Consider the following 16,437-nt stretch of genomic DNA (forward strand, 5'->3'; position numbering starts at 1 on the left):
AACACTGCCATCTTAGGGTGCACTATGCCTTTTATGTGTTCTGTTGCTCCTTGGTCATGATTTTTTTATTCCTCTTGTCTTCCATTGGTAAGAGTTTTGTTATTTGAATTTCTGTTCAAATGTTTCCTTCCCCATGAAAACACTGTCCCCTTCTGCCACGTGATTTCTCCTTTATCAGTGTCCCCACTACTACAGAATAACTCATCTTGTGACTATTAATTGTGCACTCGGTCTGTGAGTTTTTCAAAGAAACTTAAAGCCCTATTACTGCATACTGTGCCTATTAACTAGTAGGTCTTAGTAAGGCCTGACTTACTTGGTATGTGCCCATGGCAGAACTTATTTATTTAGTTTACATTGTAAAAATATGGGTTTAGTAGGAAGAGGAGAAAGAAAATGAGAGGTACCTGTGTAGTCACAGGTGAGCAGGAGAACTCTACGGTTGATATCTAGGATTTTAAGATATTCTGGGCTACATCCTATGGATACTTTTACTTTCTACTTACAGGCCCATTGGCTGTATTTTCAACAATTTGGGGAGTTTTTTACTTCCATTTTCTCATATTCGAGTTTTTATTCTTTTTACTATATAAACCACTTGAAAGTAAAACTAGACCTACCATAAATGTGGTATTTTTAGGGTTCTTGATGAAACAAAAAGAAATACAAAAGAAAAAAATTGTGGATAAAAACTTTCCTGCCATTTAGAATCATGTTTTAGTGTTCTAAGAGATAATGAGGATGTGAGTAGTATCAAACATTGGAGGATTACAAAGTGGTTAGCATGATTCTGATTCTATTTGATTTTCACAGTGACTTCGAAAGGTAGGTACAGTTATTATCTGTTTCACACATTTAAAAAAATGAGACAGAAAATTCACAGATTTTCCCCCCAGATCTTAGGGTTAATGAGCATTTTGCTTAAAAAAAAAACAAAAAAAAACAAAAAAACTATCTTACATGAATGAATTGCCAATGATCATTTATCTTTTCCTTAATTGCCACAGGTGGTTTTTTCCACAACATCCACTGGTAACTTGGAAATTTGTTATGTTATACCTAGTTGCTGTCAATGCTTTTCAAAATTCTCTATAGGAATGTCCTATCCTCAAATTATTTTTATAAATCTTTTTTCTAATTAACATTTAATTTGTATTTAATGTTCATACTTTTCATGTATTTTCCCTGAAGTCTTTAAAATGTTAAATTGTTTTGTGGGTAGGAATTACTTTGAAGGAGTTATTATGTGTCTCCTATTTTTTCCTTACAGGAAATGATGAGCAAGTTATCCTCCATGATGTTGAAAGGTAAATAATTTGTTGATATGTGAAGGCGATTGATTCTATTATTCAGGTGAAGAGAGGCAACTTTCTCTTTAGATCAAAGTGATCTTTTAAAGAAAATAGCACAAACCAGCTATTATTTTCCAAAATAGAGTCTTATAGTAGTTTTGAAATAAAATTTTGATTAAAAAATGTATTTTTTGGGCCCTCCCTGGTGGCGCAGCGGGTTAAAGCACTGCACTGAGAATCTAAAGCCGCTTCCGCATGAGTTCAATTCCCGCCTGCCCCGGAGGTGACCACATGGTGTGGCAGACCTCTCCTGACGCGCCCGCTGCTCCCCTCAGCAGTGTACTTCGTAGATCTGCCTGTTCTGTTCCCCGCTCTGTCTCTGGTGAAGCCTCTCACCGCCCCTGAGCCTCTGGCCTGTGTACCCCACTTCTGTATGTACAAATAAATAAATCTTTAAAAAAAAATGTATTTTTTAAAGTTGGCGTGAAATTATAGCTTTCAGGTTAGAACTTGAAAGGAGAGTTTAGAAAGGAAGGAAATAGAATAAAAATAACTGTAATGATGATGATGATGATGATAGCTTTTATTGAGTTCTAACTGCCAGGTACTGTTACAAGTGCTTTGTATGTGTTAATTCATTTAACACTCACAATTTTATTAAGAGATACCATTTTAAAAGGAGGTTTAAAGTAGTCAAATTTGATGCCAGCAGAGGTAGAAGAGGCATCTCCCATTCATTGGGCACGGTGAATAAGAGACCATACAGCCTAAATTTAGATCCTAGCACCACTTGATTTTAAGTGACCTAATAATCTATGCTTCAGTCTCCATATCGGTGAGACTATAATGTTCTCTCTCTTTAAAAAAAAAAAAAAAGATTTATTTTATTTATTTATGCATGTAAGAACTGGGGTGCAGGCTAGAGGTGGCAGGGGGTGAGAGGATTCACCAGAGACAGAGTGGGGAGCAGAATAGGCAGATCAACTGAAATACTTTGCTGAGGAGAGCAGTGGGTACGACAGGCGAGGTCTGCTCCACCATGTTGGTGAGCTCCCTGGCCAGGGATTGAGCTCAACCTGCAGTGGCTGGCGATAACTTGATATCACTGTGTCTTTAACCCCTGTGCCACCAGGGAGGGCCTAAACCTTCTTTTCTTATTGGAGTTCAAGTACCACACTGAATCTATACACAAGCAAATGCATCCTGTGGTAAATGAAAACATAAAACTCATCTATTGGGTCACTCTTGAATATGCTTATTCAGGCAAAAAGTAAGCTTATTGTGAAGTCTCTAAAAAGCTTGTTTGAACTTTCTTTTACCTGAAAGTTGAATACCTATTTTTTAATACATATAATATCCTTTGGATTTAGTTAGATTGACTTTCCCCTAGAAATGAAAGAGAACTCCATCCTAGGAACTAGACTAGGACTGGGACTAGGTATGCCTGTGAACCTCTTTCTGCTCTCTCTTTCAGCAGTGAGACCTTGGATGTGTTTGCTCATGAAGATGCAGTGTATGGCTTGTCAGTGAGCCCAGTAAATGACAACATTTTTGCCAGCTCCTCAGATGATGGCCGGGTTCTCATCTGGGACATCCGGGAGTCTCCCCATGGAGGTAGGGTTACTACAAAAGGTTGTTGAATTGTATTGAAGAGTTCGATGTCAAGCTCACTGCATACTCAATTTGGGATCTGAATAACCTGGGTCGAACTGATACAAAGGGAAAATAAGTTCACATGGGGGCATACATAAATGTCTTTGGAGGTTCTATTTTCCAGTGTCATGTGAGTCTCTACAAACCCCTGTGCATGTAGAAAATGCCACAGAATCTTGCTGTACACGATTCTAAGATGCAATGCCACTTTACAGAGGGCTGCCACCAGGAGTCAACTCTGATCCTTGTGCTGGCACACACATAATTCTCATTAATTACAGAGAATGTGGGTGTTAGATACACTTTTTGCATCCTACTTTTAGCTTTGTTACTTTAATGAAATAACCACAGAACCTCATTTTAACTGTGTATAGGAACGTAAGTGATGGCAAAGCCCCTCTGTTTAAGAGGAAATGTCTGTGTGAGTTTCTCTCCAAATGCATTTTTGAATCTTTTATAGAAAAACTTGTTCTGTTGAATTTCTCAGTTCTTTAGGAAATACATCTTTTCAATTCATTTCCTGTAGAGAGATCTCTGTCTGTAACTCTGCCTGTCTTCAAAGACACTTTCCTCCAGTGCTACCCTGAGTGCCATCCTCGCAATCTCCCTGGGCAGCTTTGTCACGATCATACCTGCATATGTGGAATTACTATCCTACCTGTCCTGGCAGGATCAGGATCTTGTATTATTTTATATTCTGAGCATTTAACATCTGGGCTGTGTTCTCTGCTGAGGTTAAAGCTCTAGGAACAGCCTGTTCTTGGGCTCAGGCAGATAAGGTAGCTGTAAGCTATACTTGGTAAGCGAAATTTTCCCGTGGCTGAAATGCCTGATGGTGGGGAGGACTGAGAGCTCCCCTACCCCAAGGCCTATGAAGGATCTTGAATGGAAATCATAGACTGGGGATTGTTTTCTGTCTATAACAACTTCCACTGACGTGTATCCTCCCAGGTAACAGAGTATTCCTTTTACCTGGAGTCAGCTAGTAAATTTAAAGGATTTAGATTTATTCCAGTATTGGGAATGAAATGACAACATTCTAGACTGAGGTAATTTTATTTTAGGGAACTGTGTGTACCATAACTGTATATACACTATTATTTTGTCTTTGGTTTTTAATTTGATTTCATCTTTGATCAGATATTATTATTTTACCATTTGGGAAGTACAGCTTCACATTACGATATGTGTGTGTGTGTATATATATATATATACATTTTACTTACCACCAGATTGTCTTCATCTTTGTCATTGGTTTCCTTTGTCTTCATTAGATCTATATAGTTTTAATTTTTAAAATGTATACATTTGGATTAGAGTATAATAATCCTACAAGTAATTGGTCATACATTTTTTCAGCCCATGTGGAATTCATTTTCACTTACTGTAAATTGCTTGCTTTCTCATCTGAGGTGACCATTTCTATTTTTTTCACAGTGTCTGAGTAGGTACTATATATATATGTATACTTCTCAATATTACAGCTTAAATTTTGTTTAAATTGTGATTTTCAGCCCTTCTGTGTGCAAAAAGTATATCCTAGGACTAACAGGGACCTTGTGTAAGGATGACTGCTAGGATGACATACTACTCCGCTCTTGGGGTGGTTTTTAAATGGTGTGCTTCTGCTTGTTTTCACATTCCCACTGTTTGCCTGCCATTGGCCTAAGGTGCTTGAAATGAACTGACATAATTTCTCTCTTCACAGAGCCCTTCTGTCTGGCAAACTATCCATCTGCCTTTCATAGTGTCATGTTTAATCCTGTGGAGCCCAGGTTATTGGCCACAGCCAATTCAAAGGAAGGAGTGGGTCTCTGGGATATTCGAAAGCCTCAGAGGTAAGCCCCTTTGTTCTTAAGTTATTAAAATTGCTCACTACTCCCAGGTAATGTGGTCTGCTTGCAAAAGTTGTATTGTGAGATCCTGTCTATGAGTTAATCTCAGTTGGTTGTCTCCTGACTTGTATTGATATCTCTGAAGCCATAGAAGCCCTGTTCCCAATGGGCAGGCAGCGTGAAAAATCCATACTGATCGCTGAGGAGTGATGTAATTCGAATTCTAGACAGGGGCAGTGTGGGCAGACTTGTGAGAGCCTTCTTTCAGTGCTGCCTTCTACCTTTGGCGCACTGTTCCCTAGATGCAAGTAGGGATGGTTTGGGGGAGAAAGGTGTCAAATTTCTAGTTGTTGAACCACAGATTCTGAACTACCGGCTGGAAGGTTTCCTTAGATAGGTTTTAGGAAAACTAATACCTACTTCCCTAAATTGTATGGATATTACATAGTGTACTCATTTTTCTGAGAAAGGAATTTGCTTTTTTCAAATTCTCCAGAGGATCAGTGACTACAGCAATAAAGGTTAAGAGCCCTTGTATGACAGAGCTGGGAACCTAATTTGTTTCCCCTTCTGTTTGTTTTTTAAAAAACTATATAGTTGGGATAATCCTGAACTGATAATATGGGTCATAATAATGGGGGTATTTTTTTTTAATTATTATTTATTTTTTATATTTTGTGCCTTTTTCCATCTTGGTTGTCCCCATGGACTTCCTACCACCAATGCACCCATTAATGGAGGTATTTCAGGCATCATTAAGTAAAATGTGTGGAGAAGGCCAAGTAGAAGACTCTTTGGTATTCCTTAAATCCATGGGGTAGCGACAATCTGTACATAAAACTAGCCTTGCTTTATAGATGACTTTCATGTATCACCACCTCCTCTGGAACTTTGACATGTAGGTAATTTCCCACTTTGTAAAATAACATTGCAAAATCATATGAAAAGTTAAGTTATGATTTAATTCATGGTGCTCATATGAAAGGGACAGTGAATTACAGATGATTATCTCCCTAGGTGGTTATTAGTGCTCACTGATGCTTTCCATGAAGCAGTCAGAGTTGGTTAGAATTATTACAGCAGGGCCTCCCTGTTGGCACAAGGGTTAAGTCTCAGCACTGTGAAGCTATCCACAGCCACTGCAGCATGAGTTTGATCCCCAGTCAGGGAGCTGACCCATATGGCACAGCAGACCTCTCCTGTCTCATCCGCTGCTCCCCCCAGCAGTGTATTTCAGTCAATCTACTTGTTCTGCTCCTCACTGTCTTTGGTTAATCCTCTTACTGCCCCACACCTCTGGCCTACACTCCAGCTCTTGTATGCATAAATAAATGTAAATCTTTTTTAAAAAAAAAAAAAGAAGAAGAATTATTGTAGCACATCTGATGGCCAGAAAGTGTCTATAGTGTTGATCAGGGTTCCTTCAGGCTATGTAGGGCAGCAAAGATTTCTCTTGCCTTCTCTTTTGCTATATACTGGCTCTTGCTTTTCTATGCTGCTGGAATGTTTATGCTTAGGGAAGCTTGTTTTCTGCTAGGAAGACAGTCTCTTGTGTTGAGCTCTCATATTCTCTCCACTACAGGTTCTTTATGAACAACCATTCTGCCATATCCAGTTATAAAAGGCAAGACTTGGGCTAGTTACATCAGCCATCTCTCAACCTGCTATTGCCCATACTTATAATGAGTAGCTGGCAATGGGAGTGGGGCCCTGAGCTATTCATTCCCAGTGGAAAGCCTGAGTAGTTCACGATGTCAGCAGTGTCTTAAGAGAAGGGGGGGGGGAGGGTGCTGAGTGTTCTAATTCTTCTGTTGTTTTTCCAGCCTCCACCAGTTTCCTACTGTACATTGTATTTGGATCCTTGTCTTCTCACTAAAGAAGGCTTCTTCCTTTTTAAAAAAGCATAAGTGAGATTGTTTTATTTTTATACTCACATTTATTAGATTTAGGGTTTATGTTCATAGAATTGTAATGAAACAAACAAAAAAAGAATATCACATGTCAAGATTATCTTCTGTTATTTTTTTATATTTTTTAAATGTTTGTTCATCAATATGGTGGTTCTTCCTGGTCTCTAGCCACTCTCTTCAAAGGCAACCACAGTGAATGATTTCTTATGTATATTTTCAGAACGTAATTTAATGCATATTACAGCAATGTGTATATATCCTTTTAAAAATTTCAACTGAAGAAACCTTTTAGATATACTCACTGTCTTTGAGTTTTTTTCACATCAACACTTACAGAGCTAGCACATATTTTTAAATGATAGCATATTCCATTTATGCGATGTACTTAACAACCAGGACTTCTTGTTTCTAGTTTGGGCCATTATAAACAATGTACATTGAACCTAATTGCAATATATCTTGCTGACTTTTGCAAAAATATTTCTAGGTAATTGCTACGTCAATGGGTATATTTTTATATTTTTGATATCAGATTGTAGTGCCATCATCAAAGATTGCACTGATTTGCAAGCCTACTAGTTGCACATGAAACAACATGTTTCTCCAGACTCTAATGTTTTAGCTGTTTCTGGGATTACGGAGGGAAATATTATCTCCTTGTGTCAATTACTTCTTCAATTATGGATGAGGTTGTGTGGTTTCTTTGGTAAGTGTCGTTTTTAAAAGCCCATGTGGGAGAATAATCATCTAAGAAGACTAATTGGCAATCTTGACTGATTACTTTCCTGGAATGAAAGGAGGAGCACAGTACCATGGGAACTAGGATGTTTTTACTTTTTTCTTTCAACTTTTATAAGGTTTTATGAGTGAGGCAGAAAAGGGGCAGAATATACTGTTAGAGTCCTGTTCTTTGGTCCACGCACATGGATTAAATTATAGAGCTTTTCTGTCCTGATTTCCTTAGTATAAATTGGTATGGGAGAAGAAGCAAGCCCTTGTGTCCATATCCATGTAGGGCTAGTTATGCTGAGCTGTACTAGATGATCTTTCTCTTCTTAAACTGTTAGAATGTATTAAGGGTTCCACTGCTCTTTAATGTCTTTTTTTTTTTTTTAATTTTTCAACTTTTATTTTCTTACATCCTTGATCATCTTTGTATGATATTTGTACTTTGGGATGTCTTAATCCAGGAGTACTTTATTCACTTATGTTACTTGTCTGGCTCTGCAGTTGTTGGAGTTTGAAAGGTCTACTTTTGGGATTTTTGTGGTAATGAGTGGGCCATAGTATGGAAACTTGAGTATCAGGAACTGGAGAAGAGAGAATGACATCACAGACACAAGTATTACGCTTTGTGTTTGGACAAGGATTCTTTTACTTCATTTAGATTATGTCTGTTGATACCTTTTCACAACAATCCTCTCAATTGTCACTGCCAACATCTCTCAATTAGGTCTTACTTGGACTTTTGCAGAAGCCTCTGAATAGTTTGCAGACTGAGATCCTTGAACATCTAGAGAGTTGAGGAGAAGAAAAGTTTTCCCTGCTGGTTTCACCCTTTTTAATGCCCGTTTTAGTTGTCTGTTCACTTAATCTTTCTCTCCCCTCTCTTGTTTTTAGTTTCTGTCAATTTCTGTTAGGCACTGTTAGTTTTGTGACAGATAACAGTGCCTTGCTTTGACATGGATAATAGAGTAATTTCCCACTCAGTAACAAAACTAGGATACGCCAACAATTCTTGTAAGACTTGCCTTATGAGATGGTATTTTTACATATTGTGTAAAGGCACATGTGAAAATGGGCAATGAGTCCAAATCCCTATTACTAGAAAGAAAGTGTTTAGGACCTCACTTGACTTGAGACACTTCCAGACTCAACATCTGTCCTGCAGGGCCAGTGCCAATCCCATTGAGACAAACAAGTGTGCTCACTGCCTTCTAAACAAATCAGACAATTTCTGCCACATTACACTTAAGGATTGCTCATGATTAGGGGAAAATAGTGCCAGTGGTTCAACTTCAAAGGCTAGAAGTGATACTCAGGCACTGATATTTGTTGAAATTTTAAATAATGAGGCTCTCTGGACTTTGTCCTCTTCTCGCAGAAAGCAAGGCCATCAGGGTAGACAAGTATTATACAAAAAGTTTATCCATGAAAAAGTAAAAAGTATTATACATGAAAGAAAAAAAGCTGATGATTTGGATTTCATTAAAATTGAGAATTTTTGTTTATTAAAATGTTCATTAAGGGAAAACATAAGCCAGACGACAAGCCATAACCTAGGAAGGAATAGCCATAATACATTTATTGAACAAATATTCATATTCAGAATATAAAAAGAATTACAAATCAAGTAAAAGAACAAAACTCAATTTTTAAAGTGAGCAGAAAATGTTGAATATAAATTTCACAAAAGGTGATACCCAAATAGTCCATAGACATTGAAAAGGTTTTCTCAGCTTTTTACTCATAAGGGAAGTGCAAAACGAGACCACAGTGAATTATCACTAATGCAGACTGGTTAAAATTAAAGAGACTTGGTAATATCAAGGGTGTGGAGAAACTGAAACCTCATACATTTCAGGTGAGTATAAATTGGTACAACCTCTTTGGAAAATTTGCTGTCAGTAGCTACAAAAACTAAATTTATGATTTCACAATTCAGCAGCCTCACTTTTAGATATATCTAAGAAAAATATTTCAACGCAAGGCATTCCCAAGAATATTCATGGCTACTTTATTCATAAAAGCCAAAGGCTAGTAACAATACTAGTGTTTAATCAAAGGAGAATGAATAAATAAAAATAGTCATAAAACAGAATGTTGCAGAGACATGAAAAGGGGGTGAACTATAGATACATACATTGACACGGATGAGCCTCTTAGCCATAATGTTGAATGAAAGAAGCCACATAATCATCTTAATACACATACCGTATGATTCCATTTGTACACTATTCATGAGCAAGCAGTCAGAATAGTGGTTACCTAGGATAAGGAAAATCCTGGTGTTCTGTGTCTTTATCTGGGTGGTAGTTTCAGGATGTATATTTATGTAAAAATTTATTGAGCTGCATGTTTATAGAGTTAGTGCATTTTATTATGTTAGATCTTAAAGTAAATTTAACTAAAAAGAATCCAAATTTACTGTTGTCTTCAAGTGGGTATTGATCTTCTTCCCTGTGATGCCAGTGGTTGTTGCAATATCACCAGCTCTTTAGGGAACTGACTTGAAGGGAAAAAAGGAGAGATAAATATCAGTTTAGATGGTATTATATAAAGTTGCAATTTAGAAAGATTTGGAATTGTTGGAGTTTAGGTATCAGAATAATTAGCTTTAATCCGGAAACAAGCGTTTTGATTAAACACTATGCTCCTCTCCCTTTCCCTCCCAAGCCCTCCTCTCTCCTCTCCCTTCTTTCTCTATATGTGAATTACTTTGGTGAGTGTTCCATCCACTGAAACTGATAATAAGTTTGTTTTCTCTCTAGAACTATATTCTTTCCTTCCTTGAAACCCCAGAGCTCTATTTAACTTTCAGTCTCACATCCCTTTGCCATAAGCAGCATTGCTCTGTGTTAGTGCCTGGCCAGTATTTTGAGTTCTTGAAGCTCCTTCCCCATTTCAAGCCCATGTCACTCTCACCAGAAGGGGCTGATTGCACTAGCTTTTTAACTTCCCTCTTGGTTGATGACATATAGCACATATCCTTAGATAGCACTTTGGCCGTTTCCCCCGCCCAACTTTAGTGGCTTTTCATTGTCTTTGTTCCTGGTCATATCACAGAACATAATGTGGGATGCTCTAAGAAAATATTTTCTTTTTTTGTAAATGAATATATGGCCTACTTTACTGGATAAAAGAGAAACTCCTTGAGCAAGCAATCTGTGCCTTCTCTTGTGCCGGCATCCTTCCTCCCCGTGTACTCCTCCTCTGCACTCACACACACATGAAGAAGAATTTCTCCCTTTTTCTTGATTTTTCCTTACTCGGTCAGGTCCTAGTTACCCTTCAAGGTCCAAGATCAAATGGCAATCTATCAGGGACAACCTCCTTGACAAATCTCCCTGCTACAACTCTTAAAGCTTCCTTTCCTTTGCTCAGTGTGACCCCAACACCCAGCACAGTTTGGGCATAAGAGTATGTAAGAAAGCTTCCCCTTTTTTCTGAAGGAAGAGAGTAGCCTCAGTGAAACTTACAGTTTGGGACATTTTTTTACGTCTCTCAGTTGATGTTTTTACTGTATTTGCTCACCTTTTAATATAATTGTATTTTCTCTCCAGCAAATCAGTATAAGGTGTTTGATTTCCTTCTCAGTGCCCAACTTCTCAAAAGGAAGTGTTTGCTTTCAGCTGTGTTGTTACTTTTCTGAAGATTTTAAGGACAGAGTTGTATTTTATTTATATTTAACCTCTACTGCAAACATAAGAGTGCTTAGAATGTTATGGAATCAATATAAACATTGAATGTATGCACAGTGTTAATATTCATCCCCAAATAGTGCATATATTCAAAGTTAGTTGTCTATAATGTTTTCTGGAACTATTATTCCCTGAATGCTATGAATCAAAACTTCATCTCTAAGGAATTAAGTCCTCAGAGGAGATTATAAGGGTTGCTGACTTTGCATACCTATCAGTTAGCTATGTGGAGGGAATGGAGGATTCTACAGAAGTTGCTTTTGAGCTTTGAGGCCACAAGGTGGAGCTTTAGAGCCAGTTTATCTGCTGGGCCCTAATCAGATTCTCAACATTAGAGAATTTCTTAAAATGAATTTCTTAAAATGCTCTATCCTAGATTGAGTTTTTGGTCTGGAGTGTGACATATGAGTCTGACACTTAAAAACAAATACCCCAAATTATTTTGCTACTTTGTTTATCCTGCAAAACAGAATTGGTTATTAAGATGTCCTGTTGAATTTGCTGATGTGCTCACTAGGATCCAGGCTCTGTGGGCTTTATTTACCTCAGAGCTTATCTGTGTCCTTTCCTTCTCACCAAGCACAAATGTATGTACTTTTTTTTTTTAAAAGATTTATTTATTTATGCATACAGAACTGGGGTATAGGCCAGAGGTACAGGGGCGGTGAGAGGCTTCACCAGAGACAGTGGGGAGCAGAACAGGGAGATCGACGAAGTACACTGATGAGGGGAGCAGCGGGCATGTCAGGAGAGGTCTGCCACGCCATGTGGTCTCCTCTGGGGCAGGCGGGAATCGAATTATGCAGAAGTGGCTTTAGCTTCTCAGTGCTGAGCTTTTAACCCGCTGCGCCACCAGGGAGGGCCGTATGTACTTTTTATAACAAGAGACAGCCTCGCGTAGAGCATCTGAAGATTGCTTGGTGAATGGATGGGAGTTCTGGAAACATGCAATATTTAATATTCCCCAAATCTAGTTATTCAGGGGGAGGCAATATCAAAACCTTTTTTCAAGTGAACTTTTATATTTTAAAACTTTTGATGTCTTTCTTTTTAGTGAATTAGAGAAAAATCATCCCTGAAGGTATAAATCTTGACCTTTTCCTTTAAATTTTTTGTGATAAAAATAATTCCACAATTAAATAAAATAGAATAGTAAGATGAACAGCACTATACTAAACCCATTTTCCATAGTTGACAACCATGGACAATCTTGTTTCTTTTGATCCTCATCTGTAACATTCTTAGTTACCTGAATTAATTTCCAGATAACATCCTGTTAACTTCCTCTCTGAATACTTTAAATCTCTAAAAGGTAATCTTTAAATTGAGGCAAAAGTCACATAGCATCAAATTTTAAAATACAAATTTCATTGGCATTTAGTATATTCACAGTGTTGTACAACCACCACTTCCATCTAGTTCCAAAACATTTGCATCACCTCCCCATCCCCGAAAACAAAAATCATTGTTTCTTTTTCAGATTACTTTTTCCCTCTCTTTAGCTTCCATATACCACTGATCTGCTTTCTGTTTCTTTGGATTTACCAGCTCTGGGTATTTCATATGTCATTTGGCCTTTTGTCTGACTTCTTTCACTTAGCATGGTGTTTTTGGGATTCATTCCTTTTTTATGACTGAATAATATTCTCTTTTACGGATCTATATGTGTGTGTGTATACCACAGTGTATATCTTTACCCACCGATACTTATTTGAGTTATTTCCACCTTTTGTCTATTGTGAATTTGTTTGAGTGCCCAAGTATTTGTTTGCACACCCATTTTCAATTCTTTCCGTCATATACATAGAAGTAGAATTACTGGGTCCCATGTGAAAGGTGTAGCAGTGGTATCATAGATAAGCACAAAGAGGAGGGACAAAAAAGAGAATCCAGTTCTTTAAAGTGGGGGTAAGAGAAGTCACGCCTTGAATCAAATGAACAAATGAGCAGAGCTTATATAGGGTGATGTTTAAACAAGGGGGTGTCTGTGAGGGATCTTTCAGCTATGCGGAAGGGGCTCTGTTTTTCTCAGCCCATCTTACCATGCTGGACCCTTAGGTGTTCAGATGTTCAACCCAGGGTAATGGCTGTTGGGTGCCAGAGTGTTGAGGAGGAGTTGTTTTTCTTTAGGTTATATCCTGCTGAGGTGGCTGAGAGGTCATCATGGCTTCCCTTTTGCCATCCCAGGCCCAGGCCTAACAGTATGGCCAATCTATGTTGAACTTTTTGAGAAGCAAAAATAATTTGTAAAAAAATCTGGAGTTTTCAATTTTTATTATTTGTTATACAACATGTATGTTTTGTAACTGAGCCCAGTACAAGGCCAACAGAAGCAAGAGAAACAAAAAACCTAGGGTTGCCCCTTATTGGACTTGATGACCAGGTCTTCCCCTTCCTTAAAGTAAGTGGGCTTTTTGCCCTTGGGCATCAGCACAGGTCCTTGTTGCTAAGCACCGGAATTAGACATGTCTTTGCATATCCCTTTACTCATGGACTCCCGGCTGCATAGGTTTTCTTTTGAAGTGCAATTAGCACTAGCTAGCTTACGCAGATCTGTGGAGAGGAGTTGCTTCCTCTTCTGAAGACAATTCCTTTTAAAAATGTAAGTACAGGGCCTCCCTGGTGGCATAAGGTGTTAAGTCTTAGCACTAAGCCTATACCAAGATAAAGGTACTTTATTGACCATCACTCCAAAACTCACTCCTATTTCCTTTTTATAACCGTAACCACTGGTACCCCTTCCTAAAACCAGGCAACCATGAATCTGCTTCCCATCTATATAATTATGTTATTTCCTGAATCTTATATAAATGGAATCATTCCATATGTATCCTTTGAAGAGTAGCTTTTTCACTAAGCATGATTCTTGTAAGGTTCAATCAAATTGTTGGATATATTAATAAATCTTTGAATCTGTAGCTATTTCAAAACTAAAAAAAAAATACAAGTACATAGCATTGACTTTTTAAAACAATCAATAAAGCTAAAGTGAGGAAATGTTTGGTAATGTTTCCAGAACTTTTTGGCTAGTTTTTTGTTTTATATGCTTGCATAGTTATATATGGCATTGTTTCTACATGCATGTATGGTTTTCAAACAAATATAATCTATATATTTCACTACTATATAATCTACTATATAATCCTTCTACAACTTTGCTTTTTCACACATCAGTATGTATTGGAAATTTGTCCACATGTTAATATATCCAGATAGACTTTGTTTTCATTCACAAGTTAATAAGGGCAGCTCTCCTTACTCTCTATTCAGAAGCAGGGTACACTTTTATTCTAGGAGTCTTTTGTGACCACTTATATGCCTGTCTCCCCAGTAAAAGGCATGTCTCTATATTACATATTCCCCTTATTATAACACTGTTGGTTTTCTTGTTCCTCATTAGTCCTTAACAGTGTCTTATTCATGTTATTTCATCTTTTAATACAATCCACATACCAAATACAGTGCCTAAAATAGTTAGCAGGTATTTAGAAATGTTTAAATGAATGAATTACATGGATTACTGAATTACAAGGAAGAATGTGAAGTAAATAACTTAGATGAATCCTTCTAGACCTAAAGCATATCAGTCAGACCTGTTCTCTTTGCTGGGCAGAATAGTCCATCTCCAAGTGTATTTTGTGAAGTCTTACTGACCCAAATGCCAGAAAAAAACTTGCTTATCCTATTTCTATAACTTACCTATGATGTGATTAGGGTAAAATAAAATAACCCCCAGGACTTTGGTATCCTACAGTGTGAAATGAGAATAATGTTACTCTACTGTCTATACTATAGAATTATTATGCTCATTATACAGTGTGAAATGAAAATAATGTTACTCTACTGTCTTTACTATAGAATTATGTTCATTATACACAAAAACATTTTGGAAATTAAATTTAATGAAAAACTTGTTTCTTCTAGGGTTTTTATATTGGTATAATTCTCCAGTGTATTCATAGTTTAAACTTTTTATTTTGTGGTCATGGGCTTAACCACTTATATTTTTATCTCTTATGAATCATATATTTTAGATAGGGACTTCTTCATATACATTTATACATATTGGAACATTTTGCCAAGAGCAAGACCAGTCATACCACTTTGACATTTATTTATGAATTTTTTTGGAAGTAGAATGGCTGATTCTAAAACCAAACCAAACTCAATAAAATGAGTGTGCAACCCAACAAAACAAAAACAACTCCATCAAAAAATGGGCAGGAAAACTTATCTGAGTACTTTTCCAAAGAAGACAAATAGATGACCAACATTTACATAAAAATGTTCATCATTTCTTTTTGAGAGAGGTACAAATCAAAACCACAAGGAGATACTACAGCTGTGAGAATGGCCCATATTTAAAAAACTCCTGAAGATAACAAGTACTGGCAAGGATGTGGATTAAAAGAAATCCTCTTAACTTTTAGTGGGAATATAGACCATTGGGCCCTAATAAAAACAGTATGCAGATTTCTCAAAAGATTAAAAATAGTCTGTAGTACAACCCAGCAATTCCACTCCTACTAGGAATCTATCTAGAGAATTTCAAAAAAAAAAAAAAAAAAAGCAAACACTAATACAAAGGGAAACATATGCTCCCATGTTTATTGCAGCACTGTTTATAATGGCCAAGCTATGGAGACAATCTAAGTGCCCAAATTGAAATGAGTGGATCAAGAAGATGTAGTATATTACAAAATGGAATACTACTTAGCTTTCAAAAAAGAAAGTCTGACCATTTGTGGCAGTGTGGATGAAGCTGGAGGGGATTTGGATCTCCTAACACTGTTAAATGAGGTTTTTTTAAAAAATTATGCTTCATGATCCATTCAACCATTTCTTTAACAAATGTTTATTGAATGTTTGTTATCTACCTAGCACTGTTTAAAGCACCTGTGATACAAAAAGATAGAAAAATAGGAGAGGACAAATAAACAGAATAAATACATAAAAATCATGTAGTGATAAATGGTTATTCATGACTTAGAGAAAAATATAGCAGGCCAGGGAGACAGGGAGCATTGGCTAAGTTGCAGTTTTTCATAGAGTGTCGGGAAAGGCCTGGTTGAGGAAGATATTTAAATAAAGAGGTAAGTAAATAAACCATGCATAGATCTGGGGAGGAATATTCTAAACTTCTGGATTTGCAAATGCAAAGTCCCTGAAAATATATGATGTGTTCTGGGAACAGTAAAGAAGTATCATGCGGCCCTCCCTGGTGGCGCAGTGGGTTAAAGCACAGCACTGAGAATCTAAAGCCGCTTCCGCATGAGTTTGATTCCTGCCTGCCCCGGAGGAGACCACATGGCGTGGCAGACCTCTC

At 37.3% G+C, this 16,437-nt stretch overlaps 1 protein-coding gene across 3 annotated transcripts in view; it reads left to right on the forward strand.

Annotated features, from left to right (window-relative positions):
• DCAF5 (DDB1 and CUL4 associated factor 5) overlaps nt 1–16,437 on the forward strand; it is an 84,543-nt gene that overhangs the window by 26,365 nt on the left and 41,741 nt on the right. For all 3 annotated transcript variants that reach the window (XM_004681751.2, XM_012724593.1, XM_012724594.1), the window contains exons 3-5: nt 1,271–1,307; nt 2,767–2,906; nt 4,654–4,783. In XM_004681751.2, the coding sequence (XP_004681808.1) occupies nt 1,271–1,307; nt 2,767–2,906; nt 4,654–4,783 (307 nt within the window). The remainder of the gene's footprint in view (nt 1–1,270; nt 1,308–2,766; nt 2,907–4,653; nt 4,784–16,437) is intronic.

The sequence above is a fragment of the Condylura cristata genome, unplaced genomic scaffold (genome assembly GCF_000260355.1).
Source record: "Condylura cristata isolate star-nosed mole 26May11 unplaced genomic scaffold, ConCri1.0 scaffold00013, whole genome shotgun sequence".
Classification (NCBI taxonomy): Eukaryota; Metazoa; Chordata; class Mammalia; order Eulipotyphla; family Talpidae; genus Condylura; species Condylura cristata.